General features: G+C 32.5%; 1 protein-coding gene across 1 annotated transcript; it reads right to left on the bottom strand.

Moving 5' to 3' along the window:
• Window positions 1-13,178: 13,178 nt before the first annotated feature.
• LOC139099548 (ionotropic receptor 21a-like) lies at window positions 13,179-15,517 on the bottom strand. Its single transcript, XM_070652041.1, has 3 exons — window positions 14,346-15,517; window positions 13,393-13,579; window positions 13,179-13,232 (listed from the first exon to the last, which is right to left on the bottom strand). Exons 1-3 carry the CDS (start codon window positions 15,515-15,517, stop codon window positions 13,179-13,181), a joined length of 1,413 nt encoding a protein of 470 aa, XP_070508142.1.
• Between the last annotated feature and the right edge of the window lie 1,160 nt (window positions 15,518-16,677).

Below are 16,677 nucleotides of genomic sequence, written 5' to 3'. Positions count from 1 at the left end.
GGTGTGAGCCACGTTTGCACTTAATTTGATTCTTAAAAGGACAAGTGAATTGCTTCTTTTACAGAGTCTCGAACCAATGATCGCAGAATCGGTACTAAAACAATTAAATGCTGAATTCCGCGACTAAACCAATTTGAATTACAACTGACTAGATTTTTGGCTTAAAATTATGCTGACTCGACTTTTGTCAACTTTTGTTCATTTCGATCTTTTGACAAACATTCCCAAAAAAGAGTCTAAATTAGCCAAGTGACTAAGCAACATTAGACGCGATCAAAGGAACTCTTTAGGTCTCAATTGATCTGTACAGAATGAGAACTAAGTAATTAAGTATGAGACTATTGAACTATATAAGTTATTGTAGCATTGGATCATATAAATCGGTCTACTAAATAATCCAGATAATCGATAGCTACACAAATTTGAAAGTCAATACCCAGTTTTACGATCCAATCCCACACAACTCACATCCCTTGATCCCCAACATTCACATAAATCAACCTCATCAAGCATATCACAATCGATATCGAATATCTAAACATTTTATTCAATTTATCTAATTTCAATACAAATTTCTATCCCATCCATTGAATGCTGTTCATTAAAGGAAAGAAGCAAGCAAGCAAATAAGAAAAATAAAAAAAAAAATTAGAAATGCGATTTAAAGACTGAAACTCGCCCAGCAACTTTTACTTTCTGCCCGCTGAAATTCTTTTCTTCATTTAATAAAACCTTAATGCTCATTTGTTCAAGCTCAAGATATTTACTTTTTTTTTTCATGTATATCATCAAATCCCCATTTATGGAAAATATTTTGAATCAACATTTATTGCTATTGTTCAACATGGTTAAGCACAACAGCAAATTATGTAGATAGACATATATGAGCGAATGTTGATGATGAGGGATAAAAAGATCTCAACATGATGATTTTTTAAGCTTCATTTACCTTAGTTTATTAAAGGAGATGAAGAAGAAGTGATTTGCCGTGACTTAATGCAAAACTGCACCCAATGTGGGCTTTTTTTTTTATTGCGATATTCATCTCTAAAATGATGGTAATTTTACTTCATAAATTGACTTTGCAGATGAATAGGAGTTTCAAATCTATAAAATCTAAAATTAGGTTGTGGGGATCGTTCGGTAATGACGTCATTGGATTCTCAAATGCCGCTTATGTAAGAGGAGCACATGCCTTCCATAGCATGCAAATGGTGTAGTCTTAAGAGCAGAGTAAGTTGAGAGCAATGCTTACAAGTATGCTAATCAAGTATACTTAAGCTTCTGGCAGAATGCTCTTTGCCTGTTAACACTGGATTTGGGTATGATCTAGCTATATTTGCCAAAATGATCAATATGTCGAATATGCAGCTGTATTGGCTATGAACACCAATTCAATGGATTGGAACAATGGCTACACTAGCGACTATAGCTATATATTTAATAAAATATACAATATGACATGACAAGCATGACTTAAGCTTCCTCATCCTAGTCTAAGACCTACCAACTTTAGTAGATCTTAGTCAGTTCTTTAGTAGATCCTACAAGCTTTAGTAATTCTCCTTTAAACCAGTGGGGGACAGCCTGTGTGCCGTGACACACTAGTGTGTGGTTTTGGTCAAGACTGACCACCAAAGTAAGCCGTGAAAAGTACAAGCTTGCCTACAACTGCTCTAAATCTACCCCAAATCACTAAACATCACAACTCAATGACCCCCATCAGCTAGTATGAAAACCAAATGAACATTTATGCATGGTAATAAATTTCATACAAGTACAAATTGTCCATGCTTAACTCACGCGTTAAAATCATCTCAAGAGCTTAATAAGGAAAAGGCCATAAAAATAGTTTTGAGTGCTTTTTATTAAATTTTTTTTTGAAAATTTTTCTAAGTAGGCCTTATTTTTCATTCAAATCAATAAAGTTGACAAATAAAAAATTATTGTGAAGTGAAAGAATTGTTGTGTAAATTTTATAAAGGCAAGCAAATAACGGTGGGAGCACTCAATAAGGTAGAGTTTCAAAGTGATTATTGTGTCAAGAGGCAGATCAATATTCAAAAAGGTTAGTCATTGTTGTGAATGTTTAGAATGATTCTTGGAGGTTGAAAAAAATTGATAAATGGGTTTAAGTGCTATAGTGTGACCTAGTTGAGTCAGTTCTATTGTTGAAGCATATTGTGGATCTACTTTTCATATTAAATTGGATCAAATGCTGTCATATCTGGCTTGGAGCTAAAGATGACTTAATAAGCAAGATCTTGCTGTTCATTAGTATTGTAACTTAAAACTACAGCATCTGAATCACTTTATTGATGACATTACTGTCTATAACTCTTAAAAGCAACACCCTGTTTACATGATTATTGCATTTGATTCTTAAGATGTCAATTAGAATTGTTGAATTCCAAACCAATTGTTACTGTATCATAAATTGTGAGTTTTAGGTAGCTCTAGAGCGAGTTGCAGAGCAAAGGAGCTCTAGTCAAGCTCTAGTCTTATACCCGAAAAGCACATGGCGTAGAAATGGCCGAAAGACTGATTTTTTGCTCTCTTGATTCTGGTTTGAAGTTGGATTTCGTACAATCTGGTCTAGGGCCAGAGTCACGGTTCCTTTAGCCCGGATTTTTTGTCTTTTAGATGTCGTGTGTCTTCCTGGATATGTTGTATTGGCCACGTCTTGCTGAACTGGGCTAACTAAGTAATTGTGAACGATTAACTCACTTAAATAGGATCTGAAGCTGAATTTATAGCTGGATATTCCTTACTAGCTTCCAATATTAGTGTAATACTGTATTATACCTAAACGCCAATGTTAATATGAAGCCCAAAGTAAAGCAACACCGGAGCATATTGCAGTTAAATACATTGAAAATCTATTAAGTCTATCATTCTTTAGTTTAACCTACTTCCAGTACAAATTAACTTCAATTCCCAATCTCCCAAAAAATTCTTCCAATCTCATAAGCCACGAACCGTTACAGCACAACAATTGCAAGCACCACACTTTAAATCAAAAAAGTACCACAATAATGAAAATTTATTTTGTACCATACCGCACACATGCACCAATACAAGAGTGCCACTTTGCATTATTAATTTATGACCTCTCTTAGCACTTTGAGGCTTCGCATGCCACAAAAACAAAACAATAGAAAAAGAACATCCAAAAAAGATTCTTTTTATATGGAAGAGAAAATTTTTTATTATTTTGAATATAAAAACTACAGTTAAATGTATAAAATGGAAATGGAAGTAATTGTCCGATGAAGGAAATAGGTGTGATGAGTACCAAAGCGTAAAAGAACGTTCAGTAGGCAGGAAATTGCCCATTTTACAATCAACTTGATGTCATAATGATGTGATTACTTCTTTCATTATGAAATCAATGCACTATCTTGACCTTAGATGACTTAAATGCTCAGTTTGCCGGCAATGTTTACATCCCATTTAATCGATTACGTCTCAAAATCTCGTTCATGTATGCATCACATACTTAAACGTTTGTATTTCTGATTTGTAAGTATTTTTGCCTCAACAAATCTGTCGATGAACTACAAACGAGATATAGCATATACAGCATGTGTACTTTAGAAAATAAGAAAAACAAAAATGATGATGTACAACAAGTCAGTGGACTGCGAATAATTTTTAAGTGTGGAAAATATGAGAGAGAATCTCACAAAAGTGTGTTAATTAGTTGGCGATAATAAATATTTAAAATACTTTTTTTTTCATCGGCACTTGTGTGAAGAACTTTATTTAAGCATGTTCATATTTCTTTCCTCAATTTTCATACAATTTTTTGTTGTTGATTGCTACGCACATCTGTCAGTACGTCCATATGAAATTCTTTGAATTCTTTGAGATATTATAATAGGAATTTAGAGCTGTGAAGATTCCGCATTTTTTGCATGTTTATCGTCAGGTATTATTGTTTTTTATGTTGTTGGGGGCTATTTGAGGATTATTTGGGAAAAAGAAGTTTGTAGAGCACTAGAGTGTACATGTCATGAAGCATTATGTGGATTCTTGTCATATCGACAACGCATTATAAGAATCGGGTTGATCAAAAGAAATTGTCTCTAGAAAAACTGGGAATCGAACCATATTTAAAATACTTTCTTTCATATTTCTTTCCTCAATTTTCTTAAATTTTTTTGTTGATGGCTACGCACATCTGTCAGTACGTCCGAATGAAATTCTTTGAATTTTTGAGATTTTAATAGGAATTTAGAGCTAAGATTCCGCATTTTTTGCATGTTTATCGTCAAATAGAAGGCTTGATCTGGCACCGACAGATTCGCGTACATGTAAATCAGTTATGTGCAACCTTTTAGATTCTTGTCATGTCGACATCTTGGTCAAGTAAGTCTCAAATCGAGACCAAAATGATTTTTACAATTTATGGCATTTACAAAAAATTTTGGAGGTAAGAATGTGCCGCGACACACAGGTTGTCCACTAAATGATGTAAATTTTATTCATCTTGGTGGTAAGCCATGACCGAGACCACACATGGCAGATATGGTATTTAATATAGGTCTAAGGAGTGAATAAGCTTCATATTTATTATATTTTGTATGATTTTCTGGATGTGGCAAGGCAGATAGTCTCCTTCACTGCAGTTAGGGTATCTCAGATTGGAATCTCGCTAAGCAACAGTCGCATAGACAATTAGAAGTCTATTTTGTCTAAAATATAGCTATTCACATATAGGATGAGTCCTAATTTCTATACAATATCCAATAAAAGAATCCATAATTGCCCATCTTCATCTTTCAATCTAAATGCGCCGCAATCTCACTAAAATCTTCTATTTTCCTTTCTATATCTCATCCTCATATTGACTCGTTCCGAGAAATTTTTCTGTTATGAAGATATTTTTCTCCAACAATATTTACATACGATTTTTTACAAGATAATGAATGACAGTTGGAAATATAAACGCTCAAGTTAAGCCGAGAAAAGATGACAATTATGAAATAACTCTAAATATTTATAGTAAAACAACTGCTTTGGAAGTTTTTTCAATTAATTTAAATATTCATTCTCACAATATAATCTTGCGAAAAAACTTTCATGCACGATGTGACAGATGGATTTAATGCCTAACGTATTGAATTGGTTTGTTTGCTTTAATATGGAATATGCCGCGCTGTAAATGTGTGAAATTTTTTCATTTTGGCAAAAACTATTCCATTTTGCACGACTTTAAAATAGTTTTTTTTGCACTAATGTAGATATTCCGTTAGATTAGATTGAGAGTTGTGAGTTTTGATGAATATATTTGGTTAATTATTTGGCGCCAATATTTAATAATGATGTTTGGATGTTTATGGATACAAGATGTGGTAGGAATGTTTTGGTTTTTTGATGATTTTTGGGTAAATTAGTTTTAATTAGTCAAGGAACTACATCAAATGCTTTTCAAATGTCCAGAGGGGATTTGTCTGGTACTAGTATAGTATGGCGATGGTATGGTATGGTATGACATGGTACATATCGTATGATCAATATGGTGTCAATGTGGCATGTACCGTACTAGTAGTATATTTGTACCGTACCAATGTACCATCATGACATATACGTATCATGACTAAACCGTATCAGTTGTGTACCTTTACCGTACCGTACTGTACCACAACCGGAGAAATCGGTCCCTGAAATGGTATATTGATGTGTAATGATACTCCTAGTATGTTTACCAGCTCCAACAATCCCACCTATACCAGTGTCGAATACATAAAACTCAGTAATGTAAATTATAACTCAACAACTTCTATAGTGTCGATTTATATACATATATGCCAATTTTACTTACCTATATATCTATTTCCATCTATTATGACAACACTGACTTGTTATCAACTCAAATTGTCAATGATAACAAATTGTATCTATATTCATTCCATAAATAAAACATAATTTTTTTTATCAGATAACTCAAAAGTGCCCATCAAGCAACATTTTTGACATTGCGGCTCATTTTTTGCCTGCCTTTGTAGTTTTTTTTCGTTATCTTCAATCGAAGCTCTTTAAAAATTAAATGGATTTATTGTGGAAAAAATCAACAGCTTGATAGATTGACGATAAAATGGTAAAGAAGACAACGATTAGGGAATAAAGAAATCCATTTGTAAATGGACATGACTAAAATAGATATATAAAAAAAAAATTATGACCTAATTTAAACAATAATGGTTATGCACACATTATATTAAAAATGGACACTCTAAATTAATCAAATTTAATTAAGGTTGAATGAACAATTAACACAATTGCTATTGTCATCCTCGCTTTCTACATAGAATTCTTTTAAAAAATGAATAATAAATAGTCTGAAGCATTAATGATTACTTGGAAACATCAATTTATGTCTGATGCAAACACAAAAAAAAAAACAGTTTTTTAAATTTATGCTATCAAAAACTTGCACATTTATCTTCTGTAGAGTCATTTTGGAATGATGATGAAGAGTGATTAGCTTTATTTGGGGAAAAACACGTGTTTTTTGAGACAATTTGGGTTTGATTTTGTAAATTTTTACTTGAATTGTTCAGGATTTTGTCGGGAATTGAATTAGATTAAGTTTTTGCCACTTTTTTGGTTAATTTAAGTCAGTTTTTACTTTAAATTGCTTGATTTCGACGTTTTTATTTCAAAAATACTTTTCGAAGTGAGAAAATTTGGCATTTTGATTTTAAATTTCAAAAATTCGTTAAAATTTGCTTCTTATCAATAATATCATTTGAAATATGCTCACAATAAAGAAAAACGCTGAATATATTGAAAATCCAATAAAAACTTTCTCCTAACAATGGAATCCAGAATCCATAATAAAACAAAAATCCAATTCTAAAGCAATAAAAATGCGTACCATTCACCCCATCAAATTTTCATATCAACGATTCCCATGCTAGATATTTTTTGTATGTGCTATTTCTCATTAAAATGATGATGTGCCAGCAGATTCTGCGCACAAACGAATAAACAAATTGATAATAATTTTTTTTTGTAGTGAATGGCTTTTCATATGATGAAAAGAAGGAATCATCATCATAAATATGAAATTACCATCTTAATTGATGTTTACAATTTCACATACAGCATAAAAGACATTTCACGTGAATGAATGAATAAAGTTAATGAGTAGAAATGTTTGATAGAAATAATTTTCATGACGTTGCGGATATATGCTTACCATTATCATCGTCTATTGATGATGTATCGAATTTTGTACACGAAATGAGCAAATAAGAAATGGAAAATTGACGATGTTGCATGAATTGAAGCGTAAATTCTCATAATTATCATCATGAATCCATAGACATTCTTTTAAGGCATTGTATTACACATCACATAGGCATTTTCAGATTCTATAGATGCAGAACAATAGAGTATTAAGTTTCATATAGATAACTGCATTTCATTATTGTACTAAATGGCTTCAAGCAATGCCTTATCTCACATCATAAGTAATTAGAGATGCTGTAATAGAAAAAAATCGAAATATTACGTAAATTTTATGCTTCTGGAAGTGCCAATTATTGATAATTAGAAAGTTTTTTCTCTTTCGTTGCTTTACTTTATTTAGTTTTTTTGAGTCGTGTATGCAATTACAATAATTGAAATATTGCTGTTGAAGGGGATTTGTAGTTGTTGAGCATGAGGGCATTATGAAGTTTAGTTGATGATTATGGGATCTGATGGTATGGAGCTATATGTAGGGGAATCTACGGAATGAAGAGTTATGTCTTTATGGTCGAGTGAGTTAGGAATTTGTTAGGAATCTGAAATTATGTTTGGGTTTGAGGGTTTGGGTTCGAATCTCATCAGAAGGCAATCTACAAATCAGAGCTGAACTTAGTCGACTTTCCATTCAGAATCCGAGTTGTATTCTTGCTCAAACTTACAATTTCGATACAATAAGGTTTGGAGCAATGCCTCCGACATTCAATCTACTACTAGAATATCACATTGTATCAAATTTACAATAGAATGCTGAATAATATCACAATTATATGAGCAAACCTAATCCCTTGATTCAAGAAAACTCATCATTGATGATTCACGTCAACTTGCATGTGACACAGACTTTAAAAAGCAGCCTAACACCCAATTTTCTATATTACTCATCAAAAATTTTAATACAAAACACACCTAAAATGCATCAAATTCATCCTACACCTTTTTGCATCCAATTCCCTCTAATCATTAAGCCTTTTCAAAGTCTCAATTTTCAAAAAGTACAAATTAAAACACACAATTAATCAACAAAATGAGGCAGTCAAAAGCACAAAAATTCAAACTCATTAAAGCAATTATCATGAAAAATGAACCTAAAAAAAATGTTGAAAGTTTCTCCTCATCTGTCGAGTTAATTCGTCAAACTAGAGAGAGACTGTATTCCATGTAATTGTAACATGTCACATATATCTTGTCATCTCTTCTTATTACGCTTAATCATTCCACTTTTTCTTTAAATTTATTGACAAAACACAAGAATGAGAAAATATGATGAAAAAAATAAGGTTTTTGCGCGCGTGTGTGTGGGTGAATAATTGACGAAAAAAAAATCTTATTATGCCTGAAATTGGAGAAATTTCATTTTTAAATTGGAATTATAAACAAAAACATAATAATGACTGTAAATTATTTGTAATAATGAATCATCAGACATGCTATGAGAGTAATATGACGTAAGTCAATTGACTGAAATTGCCAAAATCAACAAAAATAATAGAACTGGGGATTGTTCTTGTTCTCTTTCTGACTCGATAGTTCCATCTCTTTCTCCGTAGTCATAACAACCGCTATGATTCATTCACAACCATTTAGTGCCTTCACATATTCTCTAAAAAACATACATATCTGTTAAGCCGGCTGCTATATAAATTATTCATGGCTACAAATTGAGGAAAAATGCATGCAATTTTCAACCACTTTACAGAATTTACAGCAGCACAAAAAATTGTTTTCTTCTACTTCCACTTCATGGTTTTAATAGGATGTGTACAGAAGAACAGAAAAGAATTGATTTTTTTTTCTCGTACTCTTTTGGATTTTATTCTAGTTCCATTCAGATTCTTCTAGACTTTCATTTTCATTTATTTTCTTTTTGCGTAGGTGAAGCTGTACCTTTGCGAGAAAATGATACAAAAGAATAAGAAAGTGGATGAATGAATTTTTGGGGTGGGATTGTGGGTTGAAGGACCTTCTTGAATTTCTGTTGTTAATAAGAATGTTTTGGTTGTGACGTCATTTAGAAGATGTATGGAATGAGAATAGGAGTTGTTCTATGTTTGGGTTGGTGTCTATGATGAAGGCTGCGAAGATGCTATATTGCTTGAGTTGTTAATTCGTAGTATTCTTCGAGTCAAGTGTTTAACAATTTAAAGTGGGACTTTAAAGTCATTTGAGGTAGATTCAGACACATTATCCTAAAGAATAGCACATTAGCACATTTTGACCGGGAATCTTGAATCAAGGGCATCGATCCATATGTAGGCAAATCTGCCAGTCCAAGATCTCTGTGACCTAGTTGTTCGGCAACAAATTGAACATTTGCATCACTCTATTGTCAATATGTAGGTTCGATTCCCACCAGAAACCAATATCTCAATCATTATGAAGAGTGCTGCCTGACGAGGATATGGCATGGATTCGTAGAATGAGCTCAATTGATACTCTTAGAATGTGTCACTTTGTTATCTTTACTGGAGATAAGCCACGATTATACAAATGATCAAGTGTATCGTAAACAATTTAGAAGCAATTTTGTTGTATCTCATATGTTATCTAGAAACCTCTCAAGAATAGCACAAAGTCATGTCCGGCGTGGTACCAAATGTTGGATTGATTGACCGACGTTGTGCTATTCGAGACTGTTTAAAATCTAAAAACCGATACCCTAAAAATTCGCGTTACTTCTCAAGTTAACGACCCCCACACCAAAATTCTATTAAAGCCATTTCCAAAATGTCAAGGATACTTCTGTAATTTGAATTATTCAAAAAAATCATTGACAATATTTTGAATTCGATATGAAATTTGAGTGACATTACCATAACAGAAACCGACATAATCCTCTCAAAATAATCTTAAGGACTTCCATTCCCATCCCACATAATCTTCATCTCATTACACAAGTTCTTAGAAAATTCCATTAGGATTTAATGAATAAAGTACAATGAGTACAACAACTTCTTGTCTTTTAATTAAAGAGGTGATGTAAGTACATCCAAGTGAGAATTCCAAGATATTTTCGGATATTTATAGCATGTACGTTTTTACTACTGTATCTTCACGTGAATTGAAAAATGTTATCGATTTTCTGATTGTTTGAGTTTCTTTTTTTTTTGCCTTAATAAACCTTTAATGATGTCTAAATTGAGTTTCTCTTTTTTTGTTTGCTGTATTATTGAACCCAATAGACCTCCTGAACGATAGCAATTTTCATGTGGATTAAAAATTAAATTTCCAATTTCCGATCCAATTTTTTTTTCGTCTAGAAATTTTTATGTAATTTTGTTTTCATTTCTATTAAGTATATGAATGGGTAGTCAGCAGGAGGGTAGTCAGGGGGATATGGGAGAGTGATTTTGGGGGCTCGAGCATCCTCGAGTCTTCTAGTATTCAAGGATATAGTCACAATTTGAGTTTATACATTTTTTTTGTGAATTTTTTGATTTTCTCCCAGAACTTGCTTAATTTCTTGGCTATACAGATATATTGTGATCCATGACCTCTCTCAGATGACCTCTATCACTTGACTACCGTCTGTCAATTTCCATTACCAATTACAAACCAAATTTTCCCAAAGAACCCCTGCAAATAGAACAAGTTTGCTTTCCAAATTCGAATATTAATCCAAAACAACCCCTCCTTGGTCATTCCTGACTACACCCCTATCCCCTATGACTACTGATTCATAGATGAAACATCCGCAAATCCCTTTTCTCCCTATTTCTTATTTTCTCTTATTTTAGTTCATAAAAATAAATTTTCATTCGAATGAGCGCGAACAAGACGAAGAAAGAAAGTGGATGTAAAGCGTGAAAAAAATGTAAAATGAGAAGCAGTGCCAAGTGTGAGGGAATACAATTTATGGTGAAAGGATAACAATTTGTCAAAGTCAGAGAGGAAACTATGCTGCTTATCCAGTTATTTAAATTATTTTGAAATTGAAAACAAAAAAATTATTGCTTTTAATGGTTTCATGTTTCGCAGGCATTTAAAGATGAGAATGTATTGAAATTTGATAGTTTGAGAGACTGTTTGGAAGTCTAAAATTAGATTATGATAAATATATGTGGATTTAATTTGAGGAGATGAAAGATATGGTGAAATTTTTTGAACAAATGTTTGAAATTTTTTGTATGATGATTTAGCCTGGTTAGGCGCCATGCTATTATGGTGATTCTGTGGGTAATGTATTTTGAATGTGGACGTCGGAATCAGCTGTCATGCATACGTCAGGGCGCCTCAAGGTTGTTGTCAACGCAGGCGACGTATCGTCGTCCTAGCGACTAAAATGTGCTGCTTGGGATCATTTGTTTGACTTTGTACGATTAACCTAAATGTTAAGATGATACACGAAGACTAGTAAGCATGGTTGTAGTACCTGACCGGTCCATGAAACTGACTGAAGCGGCACAATGCTGCAATTCTCATTTTTTTCAATAAAATTGGGTCGAAATCTGCCTTCAGGGCAATTTCGAAGATTACCAATTGTACGGCCATAGTGGTGCTCTAGCTAACCCGATCTGCTGCTCGAGTGAATACCTTAAATCCCAAAAATTTCCAAAAAGTCTTCAAAACCCAAATAACCACAAGGGAATCAAAGCATAAGTTTCATTCAAAAAAAAGAATATCTAAAATCACTTTAAGTAGCACATTGATGATGTGCTGTGTGATGTGATTGAAACTTGATAATACGTGATGATGCATTAATGAGTTTTGTGACTGTTTTCTCGCTTATCGCTACAAGCATAGATAGAGAAAAAAAGTCATTTTTTATCTCAACTTCTTTTCATTATTAACATAATTTTTTGACGCTTTAAAAATTGGAATTTTTTTATATTTTCTCATGAATTTTTTAATTTAATGATTTTGTTTGTGGAAACGTCTTTTGATGTGGATTTAATTAAAATGGAAGTCAAGGGGTCATTGCTTTGTAGAAGTTTTGTTGTGGAAATTAATCATTATTATGACATTTTGTTGATCTGTTTGCGATGATTTGTTGTTGAGAATTTTAGTCACGTTTATAGGAGCATTATGATGTTGATTTAGAAATTATTGAGTTCAGGAAAGTTCGGGCTGTTGTCATTTGATTTCGAACTGTAGAATTCTAAATTGATTTTGAATTCTAAAGTTCGAAATCAATTTCGGACTCTTTAGCTCGAAATCAGTTTCGAATTCTAAAGTTAGATATAAATTTCGAATACTAAAGTTAGAAACCGATTCCGAACTCCTAAGTTCGAAATCAATTTCAAATACTAAAGTGCTAAATTCATTTTGAATCCAAAAGTTCGAAATCAATTTAGAAATTCTAATGTTCGAAATCAATTTCGAATTTTAAAGCATTGAATTTTTTAGTTCAAACTTTTCGAATTCTTCATTTCGAATAATTTAGAATTAATTTCGAATTTTCGAAAATACTGACCTTTTGAATCAAATGTTTGAAAATTCGAATTGAATTGGCTATATTCTGATCAAAATCAATCCAGTACCCTTCCAATTGACAAAGTTACTCCAAATAAAGCCAAAATAAGATCTAAGCATACCTCATTACCCCTCATTTCCTCTTGACATTGAACTAATAATTAATCATACTACATCAATTAATTCAAAAGCCATTAATAAATTACATTAATTGAATATCGTGAATTTAGAGGTGGCAATTTCACGACCAAATGATTACCTTACGTAAGTAAATGAATGAATGCAACAATATTAATGAAATATTCCTCTTTCTATTCATTGTCAACCTCAATGACTTATTAAATATTTTATTTAATTCAATTACTATAATTTACCAAAAAAATTATTTTGAGAGGAGTCAAAAATCGCTTCGTTTTTTTTTTGTCTACCTTAAAATGTTCATTTGTAGTCAATGCAGACTTAAAAGGTTGAAAAAAAGGTGACGATGACACAGTTAAATTGATGACTATTCAGGCATGTAAGCGTGAAACTACCATATTTTGATGAGATTTATCTCCATCAACCTGAAAAGGTCAAAGATTCAATTTTTTTTTATGAATTGATTGATTTTTGATGATTTTTTTTCTTTCGAGTACCTTTTCGAACCTTTTTAATATTTCTTCCATTCGCACGCATTTTCCACCTGATAAACAGCCATTCAGTGATGAATGATAAAAAGCTTACAAGGCATCCGCCAGCCCAAATTTCAAAGCAGCCTGACAGATGATCAAAAGTGAGTGTTTTTGGTGGATTTTCCTTGTGACTTGAAAAGTCTTGCATAAATGACAGCGAGTACCAATACTGAATTAGACCAGCTGCATTTAGTGTCTCAATTTTTTGATTCATTGCTTTTAATGCATAAAAATTCTTTCTTGTATAGATGACAAGTGGAATTGACATAAAGTTCTCTCGACAAATTTGTAGGCTTGTCATGTTTTTGTGGTTGAATTGGTAGAGCAGGTCTGAATAAAATTCGATTAGAGCATTTTTGGAGCCGGGTTTAAGTAGTCCGGTAGCTTGTTTGAAGCGGGCATCTGTGTTGTCACTGGAATGAGATTTGGATTGTTAGTGAGGAACTGATTATTTGATTTAACAATTTTTATAAGAGTTTAGACTTGACTGGAGAAGAATGTAGATTTAGAGTCAGTTTTAAACTTTCTGGAACTTAAAGACTAGTAGACCGATGGCACACGACGTGGAAAAAATTAAAAATTCAGTATCAGGCTGACGTGGCTTTGGATTTGCCTGAGCCATGTCAACTAAATATCGGAAATTTCCACCTTTTTAACGCTATATTTGGCACTTAATCCTAAGGCTCAGTCAAGAACATCAGCCTTACACTTGTTGCATTCTAGATGCGCAATCCTGCTGTTTTGGGTTGAATCTTATAGTCTGTCTAAGGCTGCAGCCTTCATTCCTTCTCTGTTGGTCTGCAGTTTTGTACAAACCCTAATTAATCATTACAAAGCTGTTTACTGCAATAATTCAGTCAATATTCATCAAAATTAGCTGCTTTTTCACACTTATACTCGAACAGTCAAGAAGCATGTTCAATAATATGCTTACAAAATTGAGCATGTCTAACTATCTGTTAGGTCTGTTATGATATTCTAAAATTCCATACAAATTCTACTTACATAACTTTAACTCTCGCATCATTATTAATTAAAGCAATAAAAGCTTCAGCAATATGAAGTTTATATCCTCTATCCAACATTTCAACAATCGTCTGTGGTTCCGAATACTTTAGATTAGCTTGCATGACATGAAACAATTTTCCTTGATAAACAGTCCGAATTATCATTGCAAAAATCAGAAAGTTCATAAGTAAAAATCTTGAAAAATTATTTCCGGGCGATAAATGTTGACTTGTGCCTAACATTCCTAAAAGCATGTTGATGTATGGATTTTTTACATTTCTACCAAATACAAAATTCTGTATAGTTTTCGACTGTCGACTTATCACAAAAATTACAGCAATTCCGATAATTAAGTACACAACCAAATATATCCATGCTTCTAGAGTCAATGGATAGAATAATTTCTCAAAGGAGCTTAAATCCGATTCATGCGGAAACAACACCACAGCTTTATCAGTAAAATAAGTTGTCGATGCATCAAATACTTCTAATCTTTTAAGCCTTAAATAGCAATTTACAATCACGACATCAGATTTATTTTGCAAGGCACTTGTCGGTGCACTGTTGTTAGTCAAAAAGCATCCTAAAGCTTCATAAAAGCTAAAAACTATTTTAAAATTGAGAGTTTCCGATAATGCATTAATTAATTCAAAATCACGTCCAGCAAGTCTTTTACTTCCATCAATCATTGTTTTTGTGTAAATATGAGGCGGAAGATGATCAGATGTAGCTACACGAACTTTACATTGTTGAAGGTTTTCCATTTTATTTGGGAAAATGTTGGTTAAGTCACGAGTGAAGGTTCCATTGATGAATTCATTGATCAGAACTGGAGTTGTGTTTGAGCAATCTGTGCTGGATCGGAATGGGAAGAATGTCACGACTGACAGATGTTCATGATCATCCTCAAATATCACGATTACATTGTAAACTTGCAACTTCCATAAATTATCGAATATTTCCTGGATTTCTGGAATGCTTCCGTGGATCAGCACCAAAATGAAATGTCCTTGATAGTCAAAATTGTCAGGATTTATTTTTGCAAGAAATTTCTTAAAATCCTCAAAAGTCCTCATTGTAATAAGTGCGAATCTCCTCGGTGTCTTAGTCGATAGTTGCTTTACATGATCAATCAGCTGCTGTCGTACTCGAAATTTCGAGTCAGTCATCAATATTTTCATGAAAGTGTCCCGAAAGTCATTGGAATCGAAGCAGAAAACTGACGAAACCATATTGTAGTTGATTGTTAAGTCCGAGACGATTTCATCGGAAATAATTTTAAGTCCTTTTGATAAAGTTACAAAGTCTGAGCAGTTAGAGCAGCCAAAACACAGAACAAAGAGCAACAGACACTTGAATTTCATGTCTATTCAGTTGAAAGTTTAAAAGTCAATAGAAATTAACTGGAAATGATGAATTTATGGCACATAAATGTGAAGATTTGTCAATTATATTTTTATTAATGGCCCAAACTTAATTAGTAATTAATTAAAAATTCACAAATTATTCCACCGATTATAATTAATTATACCGTGACTGTTTATTGAATATTTAAATAAATTTAATACAAAATGTGCATCCGATGAGGAGTTTTTTTGTTAATTGATATTAAAATCCATTAATTTTGTGGTCGTTTTGATTAATAATTTTGTGGAAAATTAATGAAGGATGTCCAATAATTTTGTTGATAATTTTGAGGAATGAATGGGAAAGTTTAATATTTAATGAGGTGGTAAGCGTCTACCGAAACAGCACATGGATACGGTTCATGACATTTCCAACAATTTTGCGGTCATCAATGTTCTACATACAGGCTTGCTATCATTTCATAGGGCTTGTTTTGATACCTTAGTAACTTACGTCTATGATTCTAAAGCATGTACAGCTGAGCTTGAAGTAGTTTCAAATTTCATTTGAAATCGAAACTATTATTTCATATAAAATTACAATTTTCTTCAAGCTTTGAATTGGAAAGTTAATACTTAAATATAGTTCTGTTGAGAATTGTGTCAGTAGCCTACGTCATGAGAATGTAAACACGTGGCAATTCTTGCATTAATTTTTAATTCACGTGCAAAGGTCAACGGCTCAATTTATCACTAATTTCATGTAAGAACTTTCAACAATCAATTCAATTAATCCACATTTTAAACCTTTCAATCAGGTCTTAATTTAAAGGTTAATGTCAATAAATTTGCTGTACATGCAATAATCCAAATGGATGAGTATCCAGATGATCAAGATGATCAAATGTTACATCAAAAATTTAGTGAATAGTTCATTGTTATTTGATAAGTTCAAAGTGAGAACTGATTGGAAGTGAGTGATG

This window comes from Chironomus tepperi, unplaced genomic scaffold (assembly GCF_022539635.2).
Source record: "Chironomus tepperi strain 1889 unplaced genomic scaffold, CSIRO-AGI_Ctep_v1 contig_473, whole genome shotgun sequence".
In the NCBI taxonomy this organism is placed as follows: Eukaryota; Metazoa; Arthropoda; class Insecta; order Diptera; family Chironomidae; genus Chironomus; species Chironomus tepperi.
The sequence above is the reverse complement of the archived record's forward strand: the minus strand, read 5'-3'. Positions and strand labels throughout refer to the sequence as shown.

Coding starts and splice junctions, on each gene's coding strand:
- LOC139099548 (XM_070652041.1), bottom strand. CDS start 15,517: ATGACTGACTCGAAATTTCGAGTACGACAGCAGCTGATTGATCATGTA. Junction 13,580..14,345: donor GATGCGAGAGTTAAAGTTAT/GTAAGTAGAATT, acceptor CATCTATACAAG/AAAGAATTTTTATGCATTAA. Junction 13,233..13,392: donor TTTGGGCTGGCGGATGCCTT/GTAAGCTTTTTA, acceptor TGACCTTTTCAG/GTTGATGGAGATAAATCTCA.